Genomic DNA, 20614 nt, shown 5'->3' with positions numbered 1-20614 from the left:
GGATCAGGTGATGGTTCTCATCCCAGTGAGAAAGAACAAACTACAGGCCGCCTGGGAGGGCCCTTTCAAGGTCGTCAAGCAGCTCAATGAGGTAAACTATGTGGTGGAGCTGTCGAACCGGGCGCACCACCGCCGGGTGTACCATGTGAATATGATGAAGCCATATTATGCCAGGGGGAATGTGGTGTTGGCCGTGTGTGGACAGTGGGAAGAGCAGGGAGATGACCCTTTAGTAGATCTATTCCCTGGGACCAGAGCTGGTTTCCCGCTGGAAACAATTCCCCTCTCGGATCAGCTAACCCCTGCCCAGCAAGCTGAGGTCAGGGGGGTGCTGGATCCGTACCGACAGCTGTTTTCCAACCAGCCTGGACGCACTAATCTGACTGTCCACCGGGTGCAGACGGGGTCACACCCGCCGATAAGATGCTCCCCCTTCCGAGTCACAGGGAAAACTGCTCAGGACCTGGAAAGAGAGGTCCGGGACACGCTGGCTTTGGGGGTGATCCAGCCATCTGCCAGCCCTTGGGCCTCGCCGGTGGTGCTGGTCCCCAAAAAGGACGGGTCGGTCCGGTTCTGTGTGGACTATCGGAAGCTCAATGCCATCACTGTATCTGATGCCTACCCCATGCCCAGGCCGGACGAGCTCCTAGACAAGCTGGGAGGAGCTCGGTACCTCACCACCATGGACCTTACAAAGGGCTACTGGCAAGTGCCGCTGGATGCAGATGCCCGACTGAAATCGGCCTTTATCACCCCTCTGGGGCTCTATGAGTTCCTGGCCCTGCCTTTCGGCCTCAAGGGAGCGCCGGCCACCTTCCAGCGCCTAGTGGACCAGCTCCTGAGGGGGATGGAGAGTTTTGCCGTGGCGTATATTGATGACATCTGTGTCTTTAGCCAGACCTGGGAGGACCACGTGTCCCAGGTTAGACAAGTGCTGGACCGACTCCAGGGGGCTGGGCTGACTGTAAAAGCGGAGAAGTGCAAGGTGGGGATGGCGGAAGTATCTTACCTGGGCCATCGGGTGGGGAGCGGCCGCCTAAAGCCGGAACCAGCCAAGGTGGAGGTGATCAGAGACTGGCCCGCTCCCCACACCAAAAAGCAGGTCCAAGCCTTTATTGGGATGGCAGGATACTACCGAAGATTTGTGCCCCACTTTAGCGCCATCGCCACCCCCATCACGGAGCTATGCAAGAAGGGGAAGCCAGACAAGGTGGTCTGGACCGAGCAGTGCCAGGAGGCTTTCCGGGCGCTGAAGAAGGCTCTGGTCAGTGGCCCAGTTCTGGCAAACCCAGACTTTGACAAGCCCTTTGTGGTGTTCACCGACGCCTCAGACACGGGACTGGGGGCGGTGTTAATGCAGGAGGATGAAAAGGGGGAGAGACACCCCATCGTGTACCTGAGCAAGAAGTTGCTGCCCCGGGAGCAACACTACGCGGCCATCGAGAAGGAGTGCCTAGCCATGGTGTGGGCCCTCAAGAAACTAGAGCCCTATCTCTTCGGGCGACACTTCACTGTCTACACCGACCACTCTCCCCTGACCTGGCTGCACCAGATGAAAGGAGCCAACGCCAAGCTCCTGAGATGGAGCCTGCTCCTGCAGGATTACGACATGGACGTGGTCCACGTGAAGGGAAGTGCCAACCTGATAGTGGATGCGCTGTCCCCGAGAGGGGGCCCCGAACTTCCCCAGGTCACTGGTCAGCGTGACCCCGCTCAGTTCAGTCTCGAAGGGGGGAGAGATGTGACGATGTGACTCAGCAGGGAGGGGGAAGTGTTGACCTGGGAATGTGCCCTGGGGATGGGAGACCTGAGAGCCTGTCACCTGAGCCAGGAGGGGGAGGGGGAGGTAACACCTCTGCCCAGGAATGTGAACAGAGGCTGCAGCAGGGAACCTGCTGGGTGGGTTTAGTTCAGTTTGGGGCTGGGGAGAGGAACACAGGGAACCCCAGGGCTGGGGTCTAAGCTCCCTGCTCCCCCAGAAGGACGTGACTGAGTGGTCCTGGTTGTACCCACAAGCTCTGTTTTGGACTGTGTTCCTGTTGTCCAATAAACCTTCTGTTTTACTGGCTGGCTGAGAGTCTCAGTGGATCCCAGGAAGAGGGGTGCAGGGCCTGGACTCCCCCACACTCCGTGACACCTATATTAATGTGTGTAGTTTTCTAAACAGATATTGTTACAGATATTCAGTAAAAACAAATGCTACTGGAAAACTGTGAACCTTAAAAGATTTTTTGTATTGTTTGCTTATTCCATCCATTGGCTTCTCTTTTTAATAGATTTACAGCATGAGTTTGCGCCTTTCTGCTTTCTTTGAGGAACATATAAGTTCCGTTCTATCAGATTATAAATCTGCTCTGCGCTTTCATAAAAGAAACACAATAAAGAAACGAAGGAGGAAAAGAAGAAGAAGCAGTTCTGTTTCCAGTAGTGCTGCATCAAGGTACATTAATTTCTATAAGATAATATGAAATGCTATATAAGTTTGAGATATCTAAATAGTAGAACTTGGTGTGGTGTTTTTTAATACTTCTTTTACTATTCCCTATATTGCAGAATGATATATTTGATATGCAAGTCCCTATGATGTGGAAGATTTTTAAACTTTAACTAAAGCTATCCTAGTGTAAGTGATTAAAATTCAAATAACAGCTAAACATACAGTAAATCACATTGTTAGGATAGTGATGGCATCATGCTTTGTCATACAACTAGCATTTACAGTGATTCTTCACTAAAGATTCACTTTTCAGGGGCTCACAACTACATGAAATTCCACTGTAAATGTCATATTTTAATGTATTTCATATAGAAACAATTGTTTTATTCCCACAGTCTTAGACACTACCTAGCATATTGTTTTATTTATCCTTGTAGAATATTAAATGTGGCCATCCAGATTACAAATCTTGCTTCTATTTACAGCCCTGAAAGGAAGAGAAGGTTAATAAAACCTCAGTTGAAGGCAGAAACCCCTGGTGCCTCCTCATCTTCAGTTCCTGTACGTTCAACAGCACTGAGACACATTGCTGCTCAGATGAATGGAAAAGCAGCTGAATCTTCCTCTTTGGTGCGGACCAGAAGTAATAGGGGGATAACAGATACAGCTGTTACAGAACAACCATCCACTTCTTCAGGAGGAAAACCTTCAATTACAAAACCTAATACTACTACAGTGCCAGGGAAAACAAGTAGGTTTGAAAAGCATTCGTAATTTTTGCAGCTTTTTAAATTTAAAAGTTTACTGTTTCTAAGGGTACGTCTACAGTACGAAATTATTTTGAAATTATTCTATTTGAATTTTCAGAAGCAATTTTATACATTCGGTCTTCTGTGTCCCCACTAAAGCGCATGAATACGGCGGAGTGCCTCCACAGTACTGAGGCTAGCATTGAATGTCGGAGCAGTGCACTGTGGGTAGCTATCCCACAGTTCCCGCAGTCCCTGCCGCCCATTGGAATTCTGGGTTAAGCTCCCAGTGCATGATGGGGCAAAAACATTCTCACGGGTGTTTCTGGGTGTGTGTCATCAGTCGCTCCTCCCTCCGTGAAAGCTGCGGCAGACAATTGTTTCACGCCTTTTTGGCATGCAGACGCCATACTGCTTTCAGTATGCTTTCAGGTGCACCGCTGTTCTCCTGCTGCTATGAATTCACCTCGCATTTCCTCTCATCTTCCTATGTAATCTCTAGTATCTACTCTTTCTCTTCCTCATCGAACGCTTCCGCTGCCAACTCTGCTCGGCCATTGTGAATCGAGCAGCACAGCTTCCACCACCAACTCTGCTCTCCCGCTCTTGCCGCGCTACCAAGCTTCTCCATGTTTCCTGGGGTCCCGCCTCCGTGAAAGCTATAGAAGACAACCATTTCCTGCCTTTTTTCGGCTATCGTGAACCGAACAGCCACTCTGCTCTTCTATGTTTCGTGCCCTTTTTCCAGGATTACCCATGCAGGCGCCATAGCCATGGAGCCCGCTCAGATCTCCGCTGCAGTTTTGACCATTGTAAATACCTTGCGCATTATCCTGCAGTATGTGCAGTACCTGCAAAACTGGGCGAGGAAGCGACGACAGTGCGATTACTATACTGATGAAGACATGGACACAGACGTTCCTAGAAGCACAGCATGTGGCGATTGGGAGATCATGGTGGTGTCAGGCCAGGTTCATGCCTTGGAACGCTGATTCTGGGCCTGGGAAACAAGCACAGACTGGTGGGACCGCATAGTGTTGCAGGTATGGGATGATTCCCAGTGGCTGAGAAACTTCCGGATGCGTAGGGCCACTTTCATGGAAATTTGTGACTTGCTGTCCCCTGCCCTGAAGCGAAAAGACACCAAAATGAGAGCAACCCTCACAGTTGAGAAGCAAGTGGCCATAGCCCTGTGGAAGCTTGCAACGCCTGACAGCTACCGGTCAGTCGCGAATCAGTTTGGAGTGGGCAAATCTACTGTGGGGGCTGCAGTGCTGCAAGTAGCCAACGCAATCATTGACCAGCTGCTATCAAGGGTAGTGACTTTGGGAAATGTGCAGACCATTGTGGATGGCTTTAGTGCGCTGGGGTTCCCTAACTGCGGCGGGGCGATAGACAGAATGCATATCCCTATCTTGGCCCTGGAACACTGAGGCGGCCAGTACATAAACTGCAAGGAGTACTTTTCCATGGTGCTGCAAGCACCGGTGGATCACAAGGGATGTTTCACCGACATCAACATGGGATGGCCGGGAAAGGTGCATGACGCTCACATCTTCAGGAACTCTGGTCTGTTTGAACAGCTGCAGGAAGAGACTTGCTTCCCAGACCAGAAAATTACTGTTGGGGATGTTGAAATGCCAATAGTTATTATTGGGGACCCAGCCTATTCCTTAATGCCATGGCTCATGAAGCCATACACAGGCACCCTGGACAGTAGTAAGGATCAGTTCAACTATAGGCTGAGCAAGTGCAGAATGGTGGTAGAATGTGCTTTTGGATGTTTGAAAGCACGCTGGCGCAGTTTACTGACTCGGTTAGATCTCAGCACAACGAATATTCCAATTGTAATTGTTGTGTGCTCCACAACATCTGTGAGAGTAAGAGGGAGACGTTTGTGGTGGGATGGGAGGTTGAGGCAACTCGCTTGGCGGCCAGTTTCACACAGCCAGACAACAGGGCGATTAGAAGAGCACAACAGGGCGCGCTGCACATCAGAGAAGCTTTGAAAGCCAGTTTCATGACTGGCCAGGGTACGATGTGACAGTTGTGTTTGTTTCTCTTAAAGTTACCCGCCTCCTATATATATGAAAGGAAATAAAGCCACAATTGTTTAAAAACCGTTATTATTTGTTGCACAAAACATTGAGAGAAATCAGAAGCTAGATGGGGTGGGGGGTATTGGGTTAGGGCGGTGGAGGAGGAGGGAAGGACAAGTCCGGAAACCAAATCAAAATTTCAGATATGCCAGCTTTCTGCTGCTTGTGCCATCCTCTGGGTCAACTATGTGGGTCCCCGTAGCCTCCACCCCCACCCCCGTGTTCTTGGGCATCTGGGTGAGGAGGCTATGGAACTTGGGGAGGCGGGAGGGTGGTTATACAGGGGCTGCAGCGGCAGTTTCCCGCATTAGATCCACCATACAGTGGAACATGTCAGTTTGCTCCCCCATGAGCTTGACCATAGCATCCTGCCTGCTCTCATCGCACACGTCCCTCCTCTCTTCGTATTCATGTAACGCTGTACGCAACTCCACAATTGTTTACCTCCACGCATTCAGCTGGGCCCTATCAGTGCAGGAGGACTGAATGAGCTCGGCGAACATGTCGTCCCAAGTTCATTTTTTCCGCCTTCTAATCTGGACCAGCCTTTGGGACAGAGTAGATAGGGACCACATTGAAACATTTGCACCTGAGGGAGGAGAAAAAGGGAGGGTAGTATTTTAAAAGATACATTTTAGAGAACAAAGGGGACACTCTTTCTCAGTGAAACAGGCAATTCATAGTACACAGCACTTGTTCTTTCTGTACAAGGTCGCGTTTTGCCTCTTCTACTGAAGTGCCGACCACTTTGGTGTGAGTAAGCCATCACATGTGGCCGGGCAACAGAATTCAGCTTGCAGGCAGCCATGGTAAGCCCTAGGGGCACGCGGGGTTCTGCTTCTTCTGCATTCATTTCAGTGCTTTCAAACTGCTGGGCCCTCTTTCCCATAGCAAGCAATGCCTGGTGGGTTTGTCATATAAAAAGGAGGGCCTGCGGGCTCTCTGGGATGATCGCTTCACACAACACCCTCCTTCCCCCACTGTGTGGCTCCGAAGAGGCTCTGAGCAGGGATGAGTCCTTTAAACTAAATGCGAACAGCCCAGCGTGGCTGGGTTTCCCCCCACCGTATGGCTCCGATCAAGCTCTCACTCACCAGAAGTGCCTTCTCTAGGGTCATGGTCCAGGAGCATGCCTTGGGAGTGGGGGGAGGCTAATGGCTCCAGCATAAGAATAGTTCCTGGCTAGGGGGGAAAACGGATTCCCCATTTGCCGCCTGTGCACTGTCCTCCTCCTCTTGGTCCTCCAAAAACTCATCCTCTTCGCTCCATGCTACTCACCCCTTGCAGGTGTCCATGGACAGTGGTGGGGTAGTGGTGGCGTCACCCCCGATAATTGCATGCAGCTCATGGTAGAAGCGGCATGTATGGGGCTGTGACCCAGAGCGCCCGTTCGCCTCCCTGGCTTTTTGGTATGCTTGCCTGAGCTCCTTCATTTTTGTACAACACTGCTCTGTGTCCCTGGAGTAGCCTCTTTCTGTCATGGCCCTGGAGACTAACCTAGGTATTTGCGTTTCTTTTTTTGGAATGTAGTTCTGCCACAACAGATTTGTCTCCCCAACATGCAGTGAGATCCAGTACCTCCCATTCGGACCATGCTGGAGCTCGTCTGTGAATCTGGGACTGCGTGGTCGCCTGTGATGGTGGACTGTGCTGATGGTCACCTGTGCTGACGGTGACCAAACAGGAAATTCAAAAGTTCCCGGGGCTTTTACTGCCTCCCTGCCTAGTGCATCGGAGTTGAGAGTGTTGGCCAGAGCGGTCACGAGGGAGCATTCTGGGCTAGCTCCCGGAGGCCAATAACGTTGAATTGTATCCAAGTACCTGTAACCCAGAACTGCGATCTCAATTTTAGCGCTACTCTACTTGCCAAGGTGGAGTACAGAAATCGGATTAAAGAGCCCTTTAAATCGAAAAAAACTGGTTTGGTCATGTGGACGGAATCAGTTTTATTTCGAAGTAACTCGGCTAATTCCGAAATAACGACGTACTGTAGACCAGGCCTTAGATACTAGTACATTTGTAGCTGTTTCTTAGCACTGCAATGAGGATTAAGAATGGGTACTGTGTATTCAAGTTAACAGTCTCAGGAAAGCTCCAAGAGAGAGACTGAAAGGCTCAGGATTTTGGTAACAGAACATGGAGACATTCCCCTCTAGGTAATTGGTTCAAATATGGCACAGCTCAGTAGTGACTGAAAGCCATTACCTTCCTGCTGAGCCAGATAAGATTTACAAAAATAATATAAACCATTATAATGAATGATTCAGTATTGCTTATACAATGTTTGTCTCTTTTTAGTACTGGAGAATTCCACCAAACATTCCAAGAATCAGAATATTCTATCCATTCCTAGCCAATCCAGTTACAGCCACAACACTAGGAATAACTCTTCAAGAGAAAATGTGGAGAAAGATAAACAAATAAAACGTAAAATGAAATCATCCACTATTAATCAGCAAGGTAAGGGTTTTTCAAAATATTAGTTACATTTCATGTAATACAGTGGCTGTAGTTGCACTGCAATTGTCTTAAGTTCATAGGCTCAGAATCCCTGGGTGCTCCGGGGCTGGAGTGCCAGTCAGCTCCTCCCCCTCCCTCCCAGTGCCTCTCAACTGCCATGGATCAGCTGTTTAGCGGTGTGCAGGAGGCACTGGGCGGGGGAGGAGGCAAAGCGCGGTGTGCTTCAGGGAGTGGGTGGAAAGAGGTGGGGCAGTGGGAGTGGGGTTTGGGGGAGGGGTGGAGTGGGGGTCGACCACCCACGGGAAAATTAGAAAGTCAGAACCTCTGTTTAAGTTCACTGTGGCTGTTTGTAATAACTATAATTAATTCACATAATCAGAAGGTTAACTACATGACTGAATTACTCCATTAAAATACTCCTTTGATTTCATAGTTAATATAAGTGTTTTTAGAATCCAGGTATATTTACATAGTGTTTATACTGTAATTACATCATCATTTAGTCAACTTTCTGTTTATATTAATTGTAATTGCAGATATTAAGTCACATAACTGTGATGTGCAAATATAGTGCCTATCTATAAAAAGGGAAATAAGGACAACCTGTGGAATTACAGACCTGTCAAATTAACTTCAGTATCTGCAAAGATAATGGAGCAAATAATTAAGCAATCAATTTGCGAACACCTAGAAGATCATAAGGTGTTAAGTAACAGTCAGCATTGATTTGTCAAGAACGGATCATGTCATACCAACCTAATAGCTTTCTTTGACAGAGTAACAAACCTTATGGATGGGGGGAAGTGGTAGATGTATATGAATATCGACTTTAGTAAGGCTTTTGATACTATCTCTCATGGCCTTCTCATAAACTAGCAAAATACAACCTAGATGGAGCTTCTTTAAGGTAGGTGCAAAACTGGTTGTAAAACTGGTCCCAGAGAGTAGTTTTCCGTCATCCACAGTCAAACTGGAAGGGCATATCCAGTGGGGTCACATAGGGTCCAGTTCTATTGAATATCTTCATCAGTGATTTAGATAATGCGTAAAGAGTATACTTATAAAGTTTGCGGATGATAGCAAGCTGAGAGGAGTTGCAAGTGATGAGGATAGGATTATAATTCAAAATGATCTGGACACACTGGAAAAATGGTCTGAAGTCAATAGGATGAAATTCAATATGGACAAATGCAAAGTACTCCACTTAGGAATGCACAATCATTTGCACATATATAAAATGGGAATGACTGCCGAGGCAGGAATACTGCAGAAAGGGATCTGGGGGCTTATTGTGGATCACAAGCTAAATATGAGTTCACAGTATAACACTGTTACATAAAAAGCAAACATCATGCTGGGATGTATTAGCAGGAGTGTTGTAAGCAACACACAAGACCTAATTCTTCCGCTCTACTCCATGCTGATTAGACCTCAGCTGGAGTATTGTGTCCAGTTCTGGGCGCCACATTTCAGGAAAGATGTGAACAAATTAGGGAGAGTCCAGAGAAGAGCAACAAAAATTATTAAAGGTCTAGAAAACATGACCTATGAATAGGGCTCCATATCTGTCATGGAAGTCACTGACGCTATGACTTCCGCAATCTCTCTGACTTCTGCAGCAGCTGGTGTGACTGTTCCGAGGGCCGCCCAGCAGTTGGCCCAGGGACAGCCACATTGAGCACTGATGGAGCAGATCCACAGCTAGCTGCTCGGGCAGCCCCACAGCCAGCTGCACTGGCCGCTGCTCGGTGCCCCCACCCGCCTCACAGCGCCCTGCCTCCCCCTCCCCCAGCTAAGATTTAGTCTGGAGTATATAGTACAAGTCATGGACAGGTCATGAGCAGTAAATTTTTGTTTATTGCCCATGACTTTCACTAAAAATACCTATGACTAAATTGTAGCCTTACCTATGGGGGAAGTTTGAAAACATTGGGTTTGTTTAGTCTGGGGAAGAGAAGACTGAGAGGGGACACAACAGTTTTCAAATACATAAAAGACAAGGAGGAGGGAGGTAAATTGTTCTTCATAAACTCTTAAGGGTAGGACAAGAAGCAATGGGCTTAGATTGCAGTAAGGGCTGCTTAGGCCGGACATTAGGAAAAATTTCTTGTCAGGGTGGTTAAGCACTGGGATAAATTGCCTAGGGGAATCTCCATCCTTGGAGATTTTTAATAGCAGCTTAGACAAACACCTGTCAGGGATGGTCTTGATCAGGGGTCGGCAACCTTTCAGAAGTGGTGTGCCAAGTCTTCATTTATTCACTCTAATTTGAGGTTTTGTGTGCCAGTAATACATTTTAAGGTCTCTTTCTATAAGTCTATAATCTATAACTAAACTATTGTTGTATGTAAAGTAAATATGGTTTTTAAAATGTTTAAGAAGCTTCATTTAAAATTAAATTAAAATGCAGAGCCGCTGCCCCCCCTCCCCGGTGGCCAGGACCCAGGCAGTGTGAGTGCCACTGAAAATCAGCTCGTGCCATAGGTTGCCTACCCCTGGTCTATACTTAATCCTGCCATGAGTGCAGAGGACTGGACTAGATGACATCTTGGGGTCCCTTCCAGTCCTAGGATTTTATGATTTTATCTGTGGTTCTAATACTACATGTAGCTCTTTGTGACCCTCCATGTGGCTCTCATGGAGTAGACTTCTGAACAGCAACTCCACTTGCCATTCTCAGAGAACACTGACCAAAATGTGAAAACTGCTGAAATATTTTTCCCTTGCCCCTGAACAGCAGGAAAGAAAATGTGTTGCTTGGAACACAGTAAACACAAGTGGTACCACCACCTTCTCTAGAGCAGCTTCCAGTGGGAAACTGTGAGGAGAATAAGAACACACATGCCTCTCTCTCCTGCCTAATAATAGGGAGGAGGAGAAAAGGAAAAACAACTCTTTACCTCATCTCTTCTTGGGGAAATAGAGGTTTTTTCCCCATGAGGCAATATTAATGTGTAGTGATTCTGAGTCACAGTGATGTAACATCACATATCTTGCTGCATTATTATATCATAAAGATTTTTGAATAATATGAGGATTGTTGTTATGAGTGGGCAATGTCATCTGATGCTTAATTTCTGGAGAGTCACTTTCAGATTGATTAATATTGACCTATTGTCAAATTGCTCTGTAATGAAAAAAGCCTGTTGTTTTGACCTTGAACTGTGTCACATGGAGAGCGTTTCAGTGCCACTGGTGTTCATAAGTACTTCCTTTTCGATTTAGATTATTTCCTTAGATTTATTAAAAGTACTTATCCAAACTGTAGACACCTGTACAAATATGAAAAATATTAACAGAAAACACAATACAAACTAATATTCTCTCCAATAATCCATTTGGCAGTTAAGAACTCCTCATAAATAATAACCCTTTCACTGTCTTCTACAACCCACTCCTAATTGAAAAGTGGAAGAGAACACATATGCTTTGCAGCATATCCTGGATTTCAGCAAATCTAGGCTCTTATGGTCTATCAAGGAAAGTGAACTCCAGACTTGTGAACCAACCCCTCATAGAGAATGTCCAGCCCGTAGTTCCTGCCCTACAAAACCATTAATTATTATTTATTTCTGTTGAGGTAATATATAGGAGCCCCAGTCGTGGACCATGACCTCATTGTACTAGGCACTGTACAAACACATAACAAAGAACAGTCCCTGTGCTAAAAAGCTTATTTAGCTCTACCACCTCTGCTGGATCACAGCTGCTGTATTACTGTAAGAGAGACAAGGTTGGTGAGGTAATATCTTTTATTGGACCAACTTCTGTTGGTGAGAGAGACAAGCTCGCAACCTGACACACAGAAAGCTCAAAAGCTTGTCTCTCTCACCAACAGAAGTTGGTCCAATAAAATGTATTACTTCACCTACCTTGTCTCTCTCATATCCTGGTACCAATACAGCTACAACAACACTGCATACAACAGTGGAAGAATGTGATATTGTAAGGTGAGAGAGGTGGTCTGATATCCAAGGCCCAAACCATTTAGGGTTTTATAGGTCAAAACCAACAACTTAAAATTACACCCAAATCCAGTGCAGAACTCTGGCAACTGTGTAAACATACTTTGATGTACTGTTTAGCAAGGGGTGGACACATTCTGCAACAGTATACCTTTGTGAATGCTGGAATGCTCAAAGTGCTTCTCTAGTCTCCATTTAACAAAGACGTGGACAGATGTAGCCGCTCCACATCGGAAGAGAAGTGATGTTAATGAGTAACTGGTTTAAATTGAAAGATGTTATTGAACTGGAAAAGTTTTTCAGTTACACAGCAGAAGCAAGAGAAAATGCCAGGATTGGTGGCGTGGAAATCAGATATGAAAATCACACCTCTTAAATGTTCCTCATTGCCAGGATATCACTTCTTTTAGTCCCAAAGCTTCCTGCAGTCCACAAAAATTTGGCATCCAGACTTTTATTTTTGAAAACCATTTACATCAGAAATAAGGACTCATGGAGCCATAGTGACAGAAAGCTTACTTTTAAAATGCTGCTGGACTCATTGCTTTAGTATATTTCCTGCATGAATAATTATTTTTATTTCAGTTTTTGGGTCTCTGTCACACACGTCCCACATTTGGGCCTTCAGAGATGAAGGCAGTTACGGCATGTCATCCACTCAAACAGTATTTTATAAATAGTGAATGGAATAGTTTTATCGGGGCCATTGGAAAATAAAGAATGTAGAATTCTCTTACATATTATTACTCTGTTATTTCTTTACAGCAGACTGCAAAAATAATGCTTTGGCATCAGGAAGCATTCAGGTAAATGGACATGGAGGGCAACCTTCAAAACCTCCAGTTAAAAGAGGGCCTGTGCGGAAACTGAAGATGGAGGCTAATAGCAGTGCATGTGAAGTGGTGCACAAGAAAAGAGGTAGAAAACCAAAAAAGTTACAAATTGCTGAACAGATGAATGCAGAGCAGAATTCAGTCCAGACCACCAGGGACATGGTAATAGAAGAACCCTCAGTTTCTAGTGCATGCAATTCTCTTTCTGAAAATAATGTGAAGGAAGCTGGATTACAAAAAAAAGGCCGTGGAGGCAGAAAGCCAAAAAGAAAGACACAGACACGTCAACCAGACTCAGACCTTATAGTCCCTGCAAATGTTAAGATGCAGACAAGAAGCAGGAGGAAAAAAACGGATGAACCTGTAGAAGAAGAAGGGTCTGAGGAACTGAAAGATTCTGAACCTCACATGAGAACTAGAAACCAGGGTAGGAGGACAGCCTTTTACAATGAAGATGACTCTGAAGAAGAGCAAAGGCAGCTATTATTTGAAGACACCTCTTTAACTTTTGGAACGTCTAGCAGAGGCAGAGTCCGAAAGTTGACTGAAAAAGCAAAGGCAAATTTGATTGGTTGGTAACTGTTACCAAACATATTCCTTAGAATGCTATGAAGCAGGTACAGTAAAGGAGTGAGCAGAACAAAGACTTCTGCTCCCCTGCTGCTATTATGGATTAGAAGAATATGTTGTGATTTGAAAAAATGAGCAAAAAAGAAAACTGAGAGAACACTTCTTTGAAAAAAATATATATTTTAAACTTTTGCTATTTATTGCCCTCCAGATAGGTTATGCATTTCAACAGTCATTTTGGTCATAGTTAAGAATAATTGAAGACCTGTAAATAAGCAATTACTGACATTTTAAAAGTGAGAACTCCTGAGCAGTGCAGAGTATTTCTGTGATTAAACAAAGTGATAGAACTTTTAATGCCACAAACTGAGAACAGAAGTCTATTTTTGACCAAGCAAGGTACATTTTTATTGATTGCAGAAGTCATGTCTCCCAGGAAGGCAGATGTTGGCAAAGAGTGGCAGTAAATTAAGGATTACATTTCCATTAAGGACAAATGCAAAATTACCAAATTTTGCTAATCTGAAAATGTTTAATTTGAGTAGTGATGGAACATTCAACTGCAAAAGAAGCCTAGCACAGGCTGTTGGTTTATCCAAGTTCTGCCAAACAGAGAGAAAATGTAATCACAATATATAAATATATATATAATATATCCACATTGGAAAAAGTTTGACTAATATGTCTAATTTTTCAGACCTTGATTCTTGTATCAATCACTAAATCTCTGTTTATTGTGCCAAAGACTGAGAATCAGTGCAGTGGAAAGCCTTCTTTTCTTTTCTCTCTTCTCTCTCTCTCTCTCTCTCTTTTTTTTTTTTTTATTTTTGAGTGTCAGTCCTGCAAACACTTTTCAAAGACAAAAAAGACTGTGTATCATTCTATATAGCAAGTTGTTATAAATTGTGCTGAGATGTATCCTCTTTTGGTACTTAAATAGAAAACAGTAATGCACTGGTGGGGTCCTTTGACAGAGATGTTTTAGACAAAATTTATAATTGGTTAAAGGATTCAAGGAAATTACAGGAAAAAGTATGGGCTTATGATGTTTACTTTTGGATCTGAATTGATGGTTTTCTACAACTTCTGATGTGTTTAGAAAGCTAAAAATGACTTACAAAGAAGTATGTATGTGTAGATTGATATATACACAAACACATACATATACAATATTACCCAGGTATAGATTCTCTTTTTCAGGATTTTTTAGATAGCACTAGAATTAAAAAAAGAAAAGAAAGAAAAAGAAAAGAAAAAAGTAAATTTTAAATGTCATACTTTATAGTTTAATTTTAAGGGGAAGATTGGTTATTTTCAATTATTAAAGGTTAAAAAAGGCCAAATCACTTTTTATGCAATCATGTTTTATACAGTGGTCTCATTGCACATTGTGTTTTTTCTGCACTTTTTACGGTATACTTATCACTCTGACATAAGTCAATATACACCCTAAAGAAAAATTACATTTAATGATTGTGCCTTGTATTCTATTATTTCTTGCATCCTTAGTAAAATTAAGTTGTCTATTGTAAATGATAACTATATGACTTAGGGGAATGTATTACTATATATACTGCTGTGGAAAAGAAAAGCAGTTATTTATTTGTTTATGGTACATTTAGTTATTTTATACCTTAAAAATAAACTTTAATACCATTTTCTATTGCTTAAAAGGTATTGTCCAGTTTAAAAAAAGTATAGAAATAGTAGTATTTTCTGAGATCTGGTATGGTACAAAAATGTAACCAAAAATTTCAGATACATTATTTTGGGATAGCACGAGACAGTGTGTCATGACCCTGATTTAGAAGAATAAAAATTGAAAATTAAATATTAAAAAGTAGAGCCTAGTGCTGAAAACCCTTACTCATACAAGAAGTCTTCATTTACAAGACAAGTCTGATGGACTTGAGTGCAACTGCTGAACAAAGAATTTGCAGAATTTAGGACCTTTAAACTTGCACAGATTGTCTTTATTCATTCTGAGCCAAATCCTATACTCATTATTCTGTTACAACAAAGTCTGTTTAAGAAATTCCTGAGCAAGGAAAACAGTAGTTGGCCCAAGAAGAGTAGATATTAGCTATCATTTACCTATTATGGATAAAAACTAGTAACCCATGTACTTGGTATTTTTAGTATTGATTTATGTAACTATATTCATTATACATCTTTATATGAAATTAAGTAAACTATTTTCCAGAGCCTGACTGGATTACTTTGACTCTGAGTTTGGGGGGCATGGATTTGATTAATTTTATTTTCATCTGTTTATTTATTTTTTCTAACATATGTTTCTTTACTATTAAAATACAGTTGCTAAACATATGGTAAGGTGGAAAATTATGGTTGTACAGTGAAAAATAGTGTATTACACAGTTCAAAACTAATTCATTTTAGTGTGAGACTTAACAGTTAATTTTAAGGATCTCACTGGTGATGAAGGCAATCAGTTTCAAATGTGTAATTTCCTGATGTTATCTGCATTGTAATATAAGAAATTAGAGTATATCTAAAATTCAACTTCTGTATTTACACTATTTGTAATGTTTTATATGGCATGATTATGTATATATTTATACACAGAAAATACTGTATGTAATGTTGGAGAATGGAATAGCACACATTCCCATTACATTATGTGGAAACTGTACACCTTAAAACCACAAGAATAGAAGGCCTTATCTGCAGAACATAGATACATTGTTCCCTTTCTATAGAGATCTGTGACATTAAGCTGCAGGGGGTTTTTTTAATTCACATTTAGAAATATTGACATTGTTTCCTTTTTAAATAGATTGTGAATGATTTGGGTCAGTTTTTTATAGAAACAACACTTTAAAAATTATGAGAAGTAATACCAGATTTATTAAAATATATATTTTTATAATTTAGCTTCTTTAGGTTGTAAAAGTTTATTTATGAGAATTAATACCATACCATCATGCTGTATGTCCTTTTTTTGTTTGGAAGAATGTATTTGAGATATTTGCAACATATTGTACCAACAAAGAAAAAGAGCTTTTGATAACTAAGTCTGAAGGTTTTAAATGTGAGCAATAAGCTGTGGTTCAGCAACCTGAAAGAATTTCAAAACTATAGTTACGTGCATGTAACGGATAATGCTATCTCAAGTATCTAACAAATAATTCAAAAATGGAGTATTGAAATATTGTGTGTTTGTTTCACATATAGATTGTAAATATTATATAAATGTGTTTTATTGATATACAGTCACACTAATCTTACAAGTCTGGCAGCAGTGAACACAACTTCATTCAAATCCATTGATATTTGTCTTTTGATATGAGGATATTCAATTGTTTTCTCTGTTGGTGGTTGTTAAAGTCAATATTAACCAACAATTAGCACTGAGTGGTATCTAAAACCACAGTATTTTCTATCTTTAGATTAGGAAATAGTTGCTGTTTCTCAGATACCATTATATTCTAAAAGTTTACTTTAACAGCAGTCACTGTACCTTTGCCTGCATACTGAACAAGTATTTATCCTGTTTGTTTCCATTGTTATTTTGTTATCCAAGAATTGAACTTGAAGAACTTCATTACAATATTGTTCAGCATTGTGTCACTATTCAGCTAAGGTTCTTGTCATTGTGCTATAACCAGTGATCACAATTTTACAGAAAATGTCTCTTGTGATTAGACTGCTGTGATATATACTTGCACACATTTATTTAGTGTTTCAGATTGTTGTTAGACTTGTAAGATCAAGTGGGTTGAATTTAATATTGCTATTTTATATTTGTAAAATATTGATAAAAGGACCCTCATGCAGCATGTCAGATGTATTAACATCTATAAAAATAAACTATCACCTTTACGTTGTGTAGCAGATAGCTTATGGGCTGTATTGCTGTACCCAGTATTTCTCAAGTATTAACTCTGGACGCCTGGTCCAGAGCCTTTTGCCATATATTAAAATATTATGCAGACTAAATCAGTACATCTATTTGACAACTGGAAGTTTGATACAATTTGTACACCACACTATTAAATCTCTCTTGCTCACATTTACTTTTAGGCCCTGATCCAGCAAACACTTTAGCACATGCTTAAAGTTAAGCACATGTTAAACTGTTTGCCAGTCCTATAGAAGTTACACATACTTAACTGAATGAGCGCTGTAGACCTCATATACAATAGACTCTTTTTAGCCCATCTTTAGTGGTCCTATGAACTCACTTTGAGCATGAATCTAGCTAAAGTCTTTTGATATATTGCTGTATTTCATCCTATTTCCCTATCTTGTTCTTGCACACTTTAACTGTGTTCCACACTAGCTGGTCAAACTATTCTTTTCAGCTAAACACTGCTTTTCTCTTTAAAAGGAGTTTAAATGCAGTTCTGTTACGCTGGTGAAAGCTGAAAGGACAGAGGGCCTTAACCTCACCTGGAGACGACAAAAGCTCGTTTTCTCTGTTACCTTTTACTACCTAATGAAGGCAAAAATGTTAACTGTAAAATTATTTGATAATATATTTTGTCTATTTTCCCCAAAGTTCTTGCAGCTGATTAGTTTCCAGGGGCACCTAGATATTGAACTGATAAAAGGGCTGTTACTTTTCTGCTGTACATTATTGTATAGAAATGTGTTTGTTTATATGCAGAAACAGTGTATTAAATTTCATATAAATTGGCCAAGTCTGAAAATTTATTTCTGATAGCAAATCTGACACTCTTGTTGTTTTAACTTTACATAATTTCATAGTTTTTAGACAGGAACAGGGCTCTTACTTTCTGGTATATTTGGGGGGAAATTTGGGTAGCTTTTAAATTGAAATTAACCTCTACATGTCTCACCTGTTTGTACTAACTAGTATGGGAACCATTTTTGCTATTTATTTTAACAGTATATTTGAGTGGAAAAACTACTTAAAGGTTAGCTTTTTATAATTTGTTTTATTTAAAAAGAATACCACAGAAGAGGGTTAAACTTCTTGTTCTGAAGACTACAACAGCATGAAGGCACTCCAGAGAATCTATGCGGCAATAAGATAAAGATAATTTTTAGGAATTAGCTGAGACAGGCTATTTGGGGGAAATTATCCGGGGGGAAGGGAGACAGTAGGTCTTTGGAACTCTTTAAATGCAGATAAATACATCAGGAAATTTGCTTAATGTGATACAAACAATACATTGTCGGAGTGGAGGTAATATTTTACTATGAGTTTCTACACTTAAAAAACAAAAAAGAATAAGTTCCTACAAACTGGGAGTAGAAAGGAATATTATCCTATCAGCACCTACTATGTACACATGCACATAAGGCACATCTACTGTTTTGTACGTAAAGTGCATGTTGATTTACAGATATATTGAGAAACAATGCAAAGTTACATTTTTGGACCATATTAAAACTGCAAAACCATGATAGGCAACTTGTTAAAAGATCCTGAGTGAATTATTTATACCCTGTCATTTATAACATTTAGAAATGTGTAGAATGTAGCTCAATTTTAAGGAAGTGACCTAGAAGGGTTAATTTTGAAACTGACACATTTTCAGATTAAAAATTATAATGCTTATTTTGTACAGAATTATGTAAAACACAAATTTGGTGTACGTAATGAATAACAAACAGTTGAAAACAATAATTCTTTAGCTTTATCAAGGTCTTTTTCTTCCAGAAATCTGGATTATCATGTTATAACCTGCAGTATCACACCAGGATAAACAGTGCCCTTTCTTTTTGTACATATTGATTGGAACTTTCTTTACTGTTATGTGGACACTTTCTATGTTAGTTTTGATGCATAATACTTTGAATCCTTTTATACAAACTAGAATGTATGTGTAAGAATTACTGTCACTGCAATGTAGTAACTACAAACTTATTTTTAAATAAATAGAAAACTTGTTTTTCTAAGTGGTTCTGCAGTGGTTCTGTTATTTCTACGTAAAAGTCTGTTGATTTGTATAATGGGAGAAGTACATCACAGAACAGCCTAAAATCAAATTTGTTCTTGTTTTTTTCTGAGCATGCAATTGAAAGGAGTGGAAGCACATCAGCTGGTGCTGCAGCATTTCAGATGTGATGTGTGGAGATGAATTTTTGACATCCTTAATATATTGTTCAGAGTTTGACATTAATCAATGCAGAGCTGACACAAGAGCCTAACCTCTGCAACTGCTGTCTGATTGCTACACATCCTGTGGTTTAAAGATTCTGGGAAGTAGTGTGCATCAGGATCAGCCTCTTCCTCCATGATGCAATCACATTCCTGTCAGAACTGTGCTTATAAGGGACAGAGAAACATAATATGTAAAATACCTACACATCAAGAAATATGGGGCGTATATTTTCCAGCTGTGGATTCTTAAGTCTTTTGTACATCACCCCTTTCAAGGATGCCAAATCACAAGCACTCTACATATAGGGATATACACAGGCCTTCCATATCTGCAGCCCAACTTTTTAACTGTCAGGTTGGCTCAGGAAAAAAACAGTTTTTAAATGCAGCTCCCTGTGGATTACCTTTCTCCTGCCCTGTTCTCTGCTTTTCTATTTCTCTGTTCTTCATAGGAAGCTGCATCCCTTTTCATCTACATTACTTACCTGAAATCTCAGACAAACCATTTAATTACAAAAAGAACACCTGACAAACACCCACGCACAAAATAAATTTGGATCATCATGTTAGGTATGCTGCTGAGAACAAAATTTCCTTAATTGAATCACATGATGATTTTGGCACACTGAGACACATGCTAAGATCTGTCAGTGACCTGAGCTCCGCAGAGACAGTTCCACAGCAAGAGGAGATGTTTACAAACTCTTTTCAATAAAATGTGCTTGTATTTCAGAACATTACAATGTAAAAAATAAAGGCATCTGTGCTTCATTCAGTGTGTTTACATAAATCCTAACAATGTTAGTGGACATCACATATTTATCAAAAGGAAAATACCCTCTAACTTGGTGTTAGCACTAAAAGATTTTTTAAAAACTTAAAAATGTTTTTTTGGGGTGGAGAAAGCAAATATAAGCTATAACACTTAACAACATCACAAGAGATTAAAAAGAGTCTGTAACTTTTTCTGAGTTCTATTTTAAGACGCTCTTAAGAAGAGTTAAGAAAAACAAAAGCTATTCATGCAGGGTCTGATTTTCAGAAGTTTTATGTAACTGTACCTCCGACTGAGGTCAATATTTTTTCTTTTAGTAGCTGGCTCCTGAAGATGCTCACTGTGCAAGTATTGCACATGTGGAGACTTGCTAGCCAGTTTATTCTCAAATCAAAATGCCTATTTAAAAAGTAAGGATAACATCTCTAGGATGATTTCCGTACTATTTTTGTTTTCAAAGTAAAATATTTCAGATTTTAAGAGCCTTTTGTGCCCTACATTCTATATTGTGCTGTTTAGAAAAATTCTCTTCAACTATTCAGTTGGTAGTGTGACAGCTGAAATTTACAAAAGAGAATATTAACAACTGTTTTCTATTTCCATGGAAACAGATATGGATTGGCAAAAGGGAT

General features: G+C 41.2%; 1 protein-coding gene across 6 annotated transcripts in view; it reads left to right on the top strand.

Annotated features, from left to right (window-relative positions):
* PHIP (PHIP subunit of CUL4-Ring ligase complex) overlaps positions 1-19238 on the top strand; it is a 305059-nt gene extending 285821 nt beyond the window's left edge. For 2 of the 6 annotated variants that reach the window (XM_073336504.2, XM_073336506.2), the window contains 4 exons: positions 2277-2440; positions 2923-3188; positions 7584-7745; positions 12476-19237. In XM_073336504.2, the coding sequence (XP_073192605.1) occupies positions 2277-2440; positions 2923-3188; positions 7584-7745; positions 12476-13122 (1239 nt within the window). In that variant the 3' untranslated portion in view covers positions 13123-19237. Of the gene's footprint in view, positions 1-2276; positions 2441-2553; positions 2624-2922; positions 3189-7583; positions 7746-12475 lie in introns of those variants that run through there. The other 4 variants (XM_073336505.2, XM_073336507.2, XM_073336508.2 and 1 more) reach the window with 4 other exon arrangements.
* The last annotated feature ends 1376 nt before the right edge of the window (positions 19239-20614 follow it).

The sequence above is a fragment of the Lepidochelys kempii genome, chromosome 3 (genome assembly GCF_965140285.1).
Source record: "Lepidochelys kempii isolate rLepKem1 chromosome 3, rLepKem1.hap1, whole genome shotgun sequence".
NCBI lineage: Eukaryota > Metazoa > Chordata > Testudines > Cheloniidae > Lepidochelys > Lepidochelys kempii.
Note: the sequence above shows the minus strand (reverse complement) of the source record. Positions and strands in the feature narration are given on the sequence as shown.